Here is a 12,500-nt window from a genome sequence, read left to right as displayed (position 1 = left end):
TCCACTTGGAGTAGATTCTCACCTGCTTCCCAGTGGGGCCATGTCTCTCTTTCCTAGGCAATAACCTTGGCCTTGAGTCAGAGGTGCTGAGCCACATGTCGATGGATTCACTCTCTGCTGCAAACCACTCAAGTGTGCACAGAAGGACAGTATTATCTGAGAACAGTATCAATGCAACCTCCCGGTGCCCCCTGCCAGAAGCCCTCCTGTCCTTGGCAACTTCTTGCTATCCTGTCCATGAATATCACAAACAGGAGCGAAGACAAGGCACACCCTGGGTAGAGTTCAGCACCCACACTGAACAAGCCTTAATGCTGAGATTGCAGACACAGCTCTCGCTCTGAGAATGCAAGGATTGAATGATCTGCACCACACCATATACCCTGAGCACCTCCCACAGAACATCTCTGGGAATGATGTGGGCATATGAATTTTCAGATCCACAAAACACATATATACTGGGGAGGCAAACTCCCATGCCCCCTCAACTGACTGGGAGAGAGTAAAGAGTTGGTCCATCATTCCATAGCCAGAACGGAACCTGCACTGGTCCTCCAGAGACCAAGGTTCCACCACCTGATGAAGTCTCATTTTCAGCATTTTGGCAGAGAAATGTGATCTGTCTGTAGTTTGCACACACTCTCCAGTCACCCTCCATAATGCTGATTAGGTTATTAACAGTTTATTAGGTTTTCTACATTTCTGTTTATTGTGGGGAGCAGATACAGTGTCAGTATGGTGGAACTTGGGTGACATATTATAATGATCACCATACGGTCAGTTTAGCTTCTTTGCTGCCTGGCCATTGTTCTGGATTGTCACTGCTTAACTAAATATGTTATAAGACTGTGACTTATGTGACAGTAGAGGAATGCAGCACACTCTGAAATAGGACGGATACAGACTTGCCCTTGTGATCATCATTTGGACATCCAGCAGTTCAGTGATGATAAACAAATGTATGTTATATCGCCATAACTCTACAACACCTCTTGGTAATTTCTGACTGGCTAGGGTGAATATGATTAGCTCCTTCATCAGTGACTATCCTAAAGAACCTGCGCTTGCCTAAGACCTCAAGATTACCTGAAATAACGTTGAGTGTTAATTAGTTTGTCGGATTGAAACTTGCAGATGGTTCACTGTCTCCACATCTTGTCTGGTTGGATCCACACAGTGTTCCAGAAATCTGATAAAATAGACTCTGAAGTCTTTGTCGATGTAGCTAATTTCAGAATTGTATGCAACCAAGACAAAAAACTAATAAACAACCAGAGGTAGTAGCACCAACACAAGAGCTTTCATGTATTGTTCAAGTCAGGAAACAGGAAACGACTCAAACTAGTTTTTAAGGTCTTCACATACTCAAAACCATTTGAAAGATATGTATTTGTTTTCTTCTGTTGGTTTATTGGCTCGTGTTGGTTCATGTCATCAAGCTGACATGTTCTAAGACCAAAGATTTGCCAGCCAAGTGATTAGCAACAAGTTTAAAGCAATAACTGAATCATTTTATGATTGGGAGAATAAATAATAATGTCAGTGAATACCTAAAAAATTAAATGTTTCATCACCCAATAGGATAGGCGGGGGGTGGAGTTGGGAATAGCCACAGGGTCAGCTGAGATGGTTCAAATACTAAAGTTTGTAAAATATGGTTATATAATGTGCAAGAGTGGACTTTGGCAGATCTAGCTATGGCAGCATAGCTGAAAGGAAAGAGCCAGAAGGACCCACAGGTATGAGACACCCTGGAACATCAGCACTCCACCACTCTCAGTCAACAAACCTGAGAGGTGAAGTGAGAGCATCATAACATCCCAGTTTACCAGAACTCTCAGTGCCCGTGGACCCCCAGATCTACACCTTTACCTAGGATGGGAAATAGTTAATAAAATGCCTGACAGTACACATAGGTTTTCAGCCTGGCCTTTAATTTTGAAACTGTGTATGAGTCTTGAACATTTACAGGAAGGTTATTAAATATCTTGGGAGCTATAAGAAAAGGCTGTGCCCCTTGAAGTAGATTTCCTTCTTCTAGGTACTAATAAAGAGCCTGTGGCTTTTGAACGAGATAGATGTGGCAGATCATAATAGACCAAGAGTTTGCTAAGGTACTGTGGGGAAAGAACATTAAAAGCTTTGTATGTTAATTAGAAGAATTTCTTAAACAATACAAACCAATGCCGTGTAGCTAACATAGGAGCAACATGACAAAACTTTCTATTTCTAGTAAAACTTTGATCACTTCCAGCAGTCAAATCTAGTTTTTCTGAGTAATGTAGTGATAGTATATTTCTAAATTTTACAATGCTCTGGGATGGAAAAAGGCTGTCCTAGCAACTTTATTAGCAGGAGTTTCATATGAGAGACTGAGATCCATAATTACACTAAAATCTTTAGCCATTAAACCTTCTGTTCTTCTGTTTTTCAGGATTAAGAAAGAGAAACTTTCTCAATACCTAGTGTTATTTACATGTTCCTCTGTAATATTAAGATGATATTTGTCCTCTGGTTTGGCTGAGACATATGACTGAGTGTCATCAGCATAGCAGTAGAAACCAACAGACTGTTTACAGATCATTTCACTCAGAGATGTTAGGGATCTAATATTTAGTAATCCTAGATTTAGAACAAAGGTACTGGCTGTGGTTTGTGTATCATTTACATGAAAAGTGGGGACCACCACCCAGGTTTGCCAATCCAGAGGCATTGTTTCCAAGGTCCATGAGGCATGTCAGCCAAAATAACCTCCCTGCATGCAGTGCATTCTGGGTGAATCTTGTCCACCTCTGGTACCTTGCTACCGTGGAGCTTTCCAAATACCTCATTGACATCAGTCACGGACAGCCTACTGGACAGAAGGCCAGTTTCTCTGGTTAAGGAGCTCCTCACAGTGCTTCTTCCAATGATTGACAATATTCTCAGTCAAGTTCAGAGCTTCACCTCTTTTGCTGAGCACAGTTTGGATGGTGTTTCTCCATCCCCTCCTGAGCTATCGCATACCAGGTCTACCAGGGCATTCCAGATCTGTTCAACAATTTTCTACACCATCTGATCTCACTCAATACCAAATGGTGATCAGTTGAGCTCTCTGCTCTGCACCTTTCTGTACCCGAGAGCCTAAAACAGGTCAGGTGACACAACCATGAAGTCCATCATGACCTTTTTGCTCTGGTACTAATTACACTCATGAGCAGTCTTGCGTTTGAACATGGCATTAGTTGTCGAAAAACAATATCTAGCACAAAAGTCCTAAAACATCAAACCACTCAGGCTCAGAACAGGAAGGTCATTCTTTCCAATCCCTCCTCTCCAAGTTTGCCCTCATGAGTGGTGAAGTTCCCTAGCAAAACAATGGAGCCAGTGCTTGGAACACCACAGAGTTCCATCTCACTATCAACAAGAAAACAAAAATATGGCGACCTGCTGTTGCCTATTAGGGTTGAGCCTGAACGGGTCAATTATTTGTGCCACCAGGGACTCACGGACAACCCCCCCCCCCCCCCCAAGGCCCCTGAGTTTTACATTCTATACTACTAAGCATCACAATAGCTACACATCAATAGACTGCATGTTTGCCCAGGCTTTCTCTCATTCTAAAAGATTTCGAGTAAGATAAGACACAATAAGATAAGACATTATTGATCCTGAAGGAAATAACGTTGCTCAGACTAAGAAAAAAGCAAGCATTAAGAAATCACTGCATCCAGCTCCAAAAGCATTGTAAGACACACCTTACTGTGATACATGTTAACTTTTAACTTTTATAACCCCCCACATCCAGCCCATACACCTCACTCCACCTCAGTCCCAACCTTCCACCCACCGGAGGTGACTCTCTACCCCATGCTACCTTTTTACTCCCAGTGTCTTCTTTTTAAGACCAAAATATGGTTGCCTTAACTTAGCATAACCCTAACTCTAAGCTGCATTTCATCTTTATGATACCCCAGTCCCTTATTGTACATTTCGCGTGACCTATGAGGGTGTATTTTGGAGTTCATGGATCATTTAGGATGTGTGTGTATCATAGTGTGGGTCCCCAAAGTGAGTGTGAAGCATGTTTATGAGCCACTGTGTCTGCAGACTTGAGTTTCAGTTCTGTTAAAATGAAGTGGAAACATTATAAATTTATATTCTCTCCTAACATTTTCACACTCACTTATTACACCCACTTCTCACACTCTCCCTCACACTTTCTTTACACTCCCACACTCTCCTTACAATTTCCCTCACACTCTCCCTCATAATCCCTCACACTCTCCTCACATTCTCCCCAACACACTCTCCTCACACTCTCCCTCACACTTCCTTTACACTCCCACACTCTCCTTACAATTTCCTTCACACTCTCCCTCACAATCCCTCACACTCTCCTCACATTCTCCCCAACACACTCTCCTCACACTCTCCCTCACACTTCCTTTACACTCCCACACTCTCCTTACAATTTCCCTCACAATCCCTCACACTCCTCACGTTCTCCTCACACTCTCCCCAACACACTCTCCTCACACTCTCCCTCACGCTCTCCTTCACACACTCTTCTGACCTCTTCCTGCTCAGTGAGGGAGTATGTGCTTTATCATGCTGAACTGCACTGTGCTGGGAGGTGGAGTTTACTGTGGGTGTCAGAGGGTTGCCTGAGCTCCTGGGCCAAAATGAAGGAGTAACAGCTAAAGGAAGTGGAAAAAGACTCTCCTCCCTGCTCTCCTTTTTCCAGCCCACCCCACCCCCTGATTGGATGTTTGTGTTAATGGTCACTCAGCCCTAAACCACGACACGCAGTGAATTAGCGGTGAGCCTAGCGGCCTTGGGGCGCGGTGCGGATCGGATAACGGCGAGGCTGCGGCTGTTTTTCAACACTGGCGCATTAGCTTGGCGCGTGTTGATCTTCGACGTCTCTTCTCCAGACGGCTGGGCCCTTTGATGCAGGCTCTTGTGCTGACGAGAGCTCGGAGTGGTGCGGTGCGATTGGCCCGAAAAGCGGCGGTAGAAAAACCAGTATTCCAGCCCATCCCCACAGGGGCGGCACACTTAACAAGCACACACCTACATAAAAGAAGCACGCGTATACATGTATGGGCTAAGTAGAGCTCGAAGACTTTTTGCTAACACAAGCAGGCCTCAGAGCTGAGGTGAGGATTCCTAGGCCTGTGAAACATCGGCACCCCCTGCAGGCTTGGAGTGGAAGAGCTCATGTTTAGCAGTGCACCCATCATACCCTGAGTGTGTGTGTGTGTGTGTGTGTGTGTGTGTGTGTGTGTGTGTGTGTGTGTGTGTGTGATTCTGCATGGTCATCATGCCCATTTGTACAACTGAAAACACTTTTGAATTATTGTCAGGCCCGCCTGAAGCAGAGAGGGTAAAATGGAGGACAAAGGAAAGTGTTATTCCTTTAGCAAGAGCTCGGGACTCAAGCTGCTACCTTTCCCACTCATCTGAGAATGGTGGCTCCAGATTTGGGATTTTGTTTTGTTTGCTTTTCCTGACCGCCTCAGTCAGGACATGACAGCTTGGCAGACCACCAAAAATACGCATGTAATGCAACGTTTGGAAAGTGTTGAAGTTTTGACTTTTCATCATGTACATTGCGCTTTCTCAATGGCGTGTACGCTGGACTATGATATTTTCCTGTGGAGGTCTTTTTTACTTTTCAGTCTCTACACTGTAGCATGTGGTGTAACTGTGTGAATGAGAAAGTTTTGTGGGTATATGGCTGGGGGGTAACTGTAGGTAAGCAAACTTGGGTCAGTCTGGGATTGATTTGCTCTGTTCTCTGTGTGTGTGTGTGTGTGTGTGTGTTTGAAAGCAGGTGGTTCAGTTAGTGGAGTGTGTCTACGGGATTCTCTCATTCATATATACAGAGACTTTGGAGGGGATACAGCTCAACATCTGGATCTCCTGCTCTCCTACATTACTCCTGCTTCACTCCTCTCCTACATTACTCCTGCTTCACTCCTCTCCTACGTCACCCCTCCTTCACTCCTCTCCTACGTCACCCCTCCTTCACTCCTCTCCTACGTCACCCCTCCTTCACTCCTCTCCTACATTACTCCTCTGTCACTCCTCTCCTACATTACTCCTGCTTCACTCCTCTCCTACGTCACCCCTCCTTCACTCCTCTCCTACGTCACCCCTCCTTCACTCCTCTCCTACATTACTCCTCTGTCACTCCTCTCCTACATTACTCCTGCTTCACTCCTCTCCTACATTACTCCTGCTTCACTCCTCTCCTACATTACTCCTGCTTCACTCCTCTCCTACGTCACCCCTCCTTCACTCCTCTCCTACGTTACTCTTCCTTCACTCCTCTCCTACATTACTCTTCCTTCACTCCTCTCCTACATTACTCCTCCTTCACTCCTCTCCTATGTTACTCCTCCTTCACTCCTCTCCTACGTTACTCCTCCTTCACTCCTCTCCTACGTTACACCTGCTTCACTCCTCTCCTATGTTACTCCTCCTTCACTCCTCTCCTATGTTACTCCTCCTTCACTCCTCTCCTACGTTACTCCTCCTTCACTCCTCTCCTACGTTACTCCTCGTTCACTCCTCTATTACATTACTCCTTCACTATTCAACATTCCCCTGCCTTTCCCCAGTTCTTTCTATCTGCATGTGGGAACTGAATACAGTGCTACTATTTAGCAATTCATTTTTCAAATAACTACCTCTGATTCATCACAAGGTTTGCCAGAGTCCGTGACAGGCCATCTTATTTCTTATTCAGTTACTGAACTTAACGGATATTTCAACAAGCACAAGACACCTTTGTGCTGTTGGTTTGGGTTGAGCAGGCACTGATTCACTTCCACTAGTGCTGCACGGTCACTCCTCAGGAAGAGTGACACACACTCAGGATGCCTGAAGCCTCCGTGATTGACACAGAGGGTCGTGTGTGTTTTGGATGCATGTCAGACAAGGCGAGCTGATCGGTTAAGATCGGAGTCGTTGATGGCATGAGACCCTGTTAACGTTCATCAGTAGCTGGTCTGTATGTGTGGTTGAGACAGGGAGACTTGTGCCTGTACAGTCTCTAGAGAACACTGTGTGTGTGTGTGTGTGTGTGTGTCTGTGTGTGTGTGTGTGTGTGTGTGTATCTGTGTGTTCTGTGTGTGTGTGGGTGTGGGTGTGTGGGTGTGGGTGTGGGTGTGGGTGTGACTGAAGAATTATATATATATTCTGAAGTTAAGGAATTTCCAAAAACATTTTCTGGAACTTGGATATAATAAAGACTATTTGACAGTATTTGAGATGTAAAGACGTATTGAGAAAAATCAGTGAAATGAAGACAGTGTTGCCTTTCCTTTACAGTGCTTCATTAGACACTACCACATGTCTGTCCCTAAACACCAGCTGGGCCCTGAGGAACTTTCTAAAAGCACTGAACTGCTTGTGCAAACATAAACATGTCCTTGGCACTTTAAACATCTGCACCAGGTCTCCGCTGTGACCCCAACAACAGGCCCAAACAGAGCAGCCCTCATAAGGGTGCAGAGCGGTCGCGGATCCACTAGCAGGGCGCAGTTTCAGGAGGTGCACCGTCTGTTGATTTCTTCATCTGGGGCCCTTTCACTGGTGATACAGATCACATCTCATCCCTGCTTCTTAAATGTAGGTGTCTTGTGTGTGCTGGAAAGAAAGATAAAGAGAATAAGAGTGTATGTTGGGGAGGTGTGTGTGTGTGTGTGTGTGTGTGTGTGTGTGTGTGTGTCTGCGGGTCTAGTCTCCAAGGCGACACCCGACAGCAGACATCCACATTTGTGGCTATGATGGCGTCGACAGACAGGCAGGCTTTAATCTGATTGGCTGCAGCGCTGCTGACAGCTCTCTGGACTCAGGGACACCCAGCCAGTCCATGTGTTGGAGCTATTTCAACTTCTAACAGAACTGGATGAGGTAATCTCACTGTGACCTTGGACCTAATGACCACCTTCTGACTTCTTACCTGCTGTGAATTGTGAATGAAGGAACCAGAGCGACACACAGTATTTACATAAATTCGCTACTTTTCCCCAAAGTGTTAGATGGAAGCACTGACCTTCTTGAGCTGTAGTTGAAGATGTCTGATCACTGAACTCATTCACTCATTCACCCACACGCCTGTTTATCTGTTCACACTTTCACTCTTTCACTGTGCAGGCTGTGTGTTTGGGGTCGGCTGTCTTGCCATGTCGCCCAAGCAGAGTCAGGAAATGGCCGACGTTCATCTACAGTGTGAAGCATTTCCATTCTGTTTTCACACACTTTCATTAGGAATCCAAAATCACAAAAGGCCAACGTCAGACCCCACTAAGGCAGCGAGATTTTATTTCTCTGTAAAATGATCAATGGACTGAAAGTGTCTTTAATGTTGCTTGTCTTATGAGCTGGGAGCAGGTCATTTCTGTGTGAGCTCATCTATCTATCTATCTATCTATCTATCTATCTATCTATCTATCTATCTATCTATCTATCTATCTATCTATCTATCTATCTATCTATCTATCTATCTATCTATCTATCCATTCATCCATCAATCCATCCAGCCAAGTTTAGCATTCGCAATGCTTATGGCAATTTTTTTTACACGTATACAAGAAACCGAAAATCATGAAACACAAGTCCATCACAGCACGACATCCTGGCTATGGACAGGCCTGACGTGATGACACACGGCTTAGGTTGGCTGATGAGCCAGTAAACAGCTGCTGGTTTGGTATTGTTCTGCACGTGTACACAGAGATAGTATTATGCATAGCCATTCACGTGATATATACACATGTAAAAACACATGTATGCATCTAAACGGCATCAACCACATGCATGTATGCCTGCACTCGCACGCACACAAACACACACGTACGCACATGTACCAGACAAAAGCTCAGACTTCCTAAACACACCACACACGACGGAAGGATTGAATTATGTCCCAAATAGTCAGCTAACCGGAAAAACCTCTGTGACTTCTGGGAGATTCCCTCCGAGTGTGTCATCGGGGACAGCTGCGCTCAGACACACACGAGAGAACACATCACTCGGATGCTTCTCAGGGGCCTACACCATGCGTGTGTCCACTAGTGTGACTCCTAACTGTCTGTCTCCAGTGTTGCCATTCACAGGGAGTGAGAGAGATTCCCTTTATTGGAGGGTTTGTAGGATTCTTAATGCCTGAGGAAGGTTGCATTCTAGTGTGAGTGTTCCCCAGGGCTGACCTGTCTCCGTTACAGTGCAGGACATGTTAAAGCTGTAACGCGTGGTGGCCCGAGTGCCACAGGGTGAGGGGCAGGACGCACAGACTCTCTTTGACATGGATGAACCTTTAATTGAAACATAAAGACGACGGCACTCACATGTGTTACAAACAATGAACGCAACACGGTTACCTCTGAACAAACACGATTACATTTAACAACGGCAAGAAAAACATTTAACGTTCACACATTACGCCAACAATAACCGACAACACTGCACACAACGACAAGAGTTTAAATACACAAAACTAACACAATACAGGTGTGTGCAGGTGTGGCTACGAACATGACCCTCCTATTGCACGTGGCTGGCCAAACCACGTGCCTCGCAGGAGGTGAGTGTTCTGTGACAAAAGCCAGACTGACTAATTCATCTGTTGCAGTGGTGTTGTGGTCTTCTCCTGCATGGCTGAAATATAACTGTGATATTATGGCATAATTGAATTGTAGCATAACTGAATTGTAGTAAAATGTGTAATCTGTTGAAGAATGAAATTATATGAACCGCATATTTTGGGGTTTTTAAATTACTGTGTCTGTTTTTCAATTACTAGAGTTTAAATCAATATGTACTAACCCCCATAGAGTGGACTATCTGCTGCTGTTCTGGACCACAAATCTAAATGTATTCATTGGTTAGTCTTCATACCTGTGTAGTATGTGTGTAAGGGCAATTACTGTGCTCTGATGGCTGTTGGCTCAGATGCTTTGGTGTCTGTGGTTTGTGGTGAGTTTATATTTGGTGTCCATCATTACAAAACATCTTGCAGATGTCTGACTACAAATTCAACTGCACCTTAAAAAACACCTTTAATATTTCGGGTCAGACTGTTTTCAGTGATTGACTTTATGACCTCTAGATGGTTTCACTGCAAGAGAGACAAACCATTCCCTGGAGATGCCTGCTTTTCTAAAGACACAGATAGTGTCATCTCAGTCTGCAGTCTGTTTCCATCTTGCGTCTCAGACAGGTACTTTTCTGTGTTCCCCACATGCAGCCCTGAAGAGGTCATTTGAAGTAGAGGAGGCAGACTCCTCTTCCCACGTTTCCTCGACGCACATCCGCCGGACACCCTCCAACAGCCAGTCCCGGAGCACCCTCTCTCCGTCTAGCATCCGGCACCATGAGCTGGGCTCCAATGGAACCAAGCCCCCCGACCTCTTCAGGCCCAAGGCCCGGACTCCAGAACTTGTGGGACGCCGCGCCGTCCTCTCCGTAGACGTCTCATCCAGCAACAACGGCAAAGCGGCTGACGGCTCAAACAGGTACAGAGCTCCGCTGATGCAGGGCGTGACTGTCGCGTGTCTGCTCTGATGGTACGTTACTTTACTGACAAATCTGCAGGCTGCTTGGCTCTTTGTAAAGGGTGAGGTGGATATCTTTGTAAAATTTTGCAGCCTTCTCTTTGAACGTAATCTGACTCTCTTCCTTAGTGCTGGCAGTGCCCGCTTTGTCCTGAAGAAGCCAGAGATTCGGGTCCATGGCATGGCACCTGAAACCCAAAAACATGCCGACACGTTCAGCAGAACCCTGGACAGCGTCTCCCAGACTTCCCAGGCCCCCTCTACCCTCGGGTCCCATGCCAGCGCCAAACTACCAGAGACCACGTTTAGGAAAAATGAGCAGCCCAGTCAGGTTGATGGGTCGCGTCTGGCCGAGGTCAAAGGTCAAGAGAACCATCATCATCCTGCTGTCAGAACGATGTGCGGGCCACCGAATACCGCCCAACAGAAGTCACCCACCGCTGATGGACACAGTAAGTACACCCCTAGGACACCCGTTACCTGGGTTACTGGTTACAAGTCCTTTTGTGGAATTTCTGTCTCAAACTAGTCATTCTCATACAAATGAAGTAGCCTGTGCTATAAGTGAATTGGGGTAATATGGCTAGCTTCGTATGATACAAAAAGTAATGAATATACCATGGAAAGTACATTAGTGAAAGTGTCATCTGGGGAAATGGCTCAGAAATTTGACTTCTGGAACAGTGCTCAAGATGTGTTCTCCAAAGAAATTAAGGCATCATTTCCAGAACACTAAATAGCCTTCGACAGTAGAGTTGTAAAACTGTTAGGAGGTCAGTGCATTACAGTAATCATAGTTATACTCTGAAGAGTCCAGCCGATCTGGGATGAGTGGAGTCGGAATAGTGATTCCATGCTTGTGCTCAGCTGTAGAGCATGCCCCGAGTCTCACTGAGAAACAAGCAGGGCAGCAATGAGCCATGGATGACAAAATAGTCCTCGAGCAGTCACAGGCTCTAGGTGTGACGCAGACGATCTGGGCCTCAGCGATTCAGCCCAGCTGCGAGTCAGACGGTTTTCCCGATGATACGCTAACACGACGCTAACACCAACATGAAGGAAGCTAATGCTGAATGTGCTAATAATAATTTGGCTAATGCCACTTTGTTCCACCAGGACGGACGGAGGCCTGAACAGGTATACGACCCCACCGCGTCATGCTTCCTGGCCAAATTAGCTTGCTAGCAAGTAAGGTTGATACTGAATTCAGTTAATGTAGCTCCTGTCACTTGTCTTATATGGTTGCTAAGAAGCGAAGGCTTCTGGGCAGAACATTATGCCCGGTGGTAGTAATACCGCCAACAAAGAAATGTTTCATGACATTATAGCAACCAATCTGTAGTGGTATAAAATCCCAGAGTCTATGTGGTCATTCTGAATTTATAAGGATATTTGGAATTCTATGGTAATAAAGATCTTCCAAGCTATAAGTACATTTTAGCACAGCCCCAAATGCCATTGTAGTCAGGGCAACTTTGCCATCTAATGTAGTTTTGTTTAACATCATTATATTTATGAGCATTTTATGTAGAGTGACGTGTCATGGTCATCATATTCCACTGTGTTTAACTGTAATGTTTGACTGTCTACGTCTGCAGAACTAAAAGCTCTGAGCTTTTAAACATATAGCTCAGGTAGTATTAATGCAGTTTATTTGAAAAAGGTCTGAGAGTTTTTATGGTACATACATTACAGAGCAGAGGGCTGACCCCACCGACTGCTTCAGTCAAGTGTGAGTGTTGTAAGTAACTAAGGGAAGTCGAGCACTCCTCTTTGAAAGAGGTGCAACTTGCAGTCCACACACAAACTTGTTCCAGTTACAGCGTCTCTTCCGCTCACTTTCCGGTTGTGATGATTTGGTATGTTGACGACGTTGCTGCTCGGGCGAAGGTCATCATCATAGCAACAGCTGATCTCCTGCTTGTGGAGGAAAAGAGCACCCTCTGGAATGGG

At 45.4% G+C, this 12,500-nt stretch overlaps 1 protein-coding gene across 2 annotated transcripts in view; it reads left to right on the top strand.

Annotated features, from left to right (window-relative positions):
• The window catches only part of septin9b (septin 9b), a 43,984-nt gene that overhangs the window by 4,594 nt on the left and 26,890 nt on the right, over window positions 1-12,500 (top strand). For both annotated transcript variants that reach the window (XM_081710665.1, XM_027012321.3), the window contains exons 2-3: window positions 10,241-10,508; window positions 10,677-10,999. In XM_081710665.1, coding sequence (XP_081566791.1) covers window positions 10,241-10,508; window positions 10,677-10,999 — 591 coding nt within the window. The remainder of the gene's footprint in view (window positions 1-10,240; window positions 10,509-10,676; window positions 11,000-12,500) is intronic.

This window comes from Electrophorus electricus, chromosome 3, assembly GCF_041902795.1.
Source record: "Electrophorus electricus isolate QZ-2024a chromosome 3, ASM4190279v1, whole genome shotgun sequence".
NCBI lineage: Eukaryota > Metazoa > Chordata > Actinopteri > Gymnotiformes > Gymnotidae > Electrophorus > Electrophorus electricus.
Note: the sequence above shows the minus strand (reverse complement) of the source record. Positions and strands in the feature narration are given on the sequence as shown.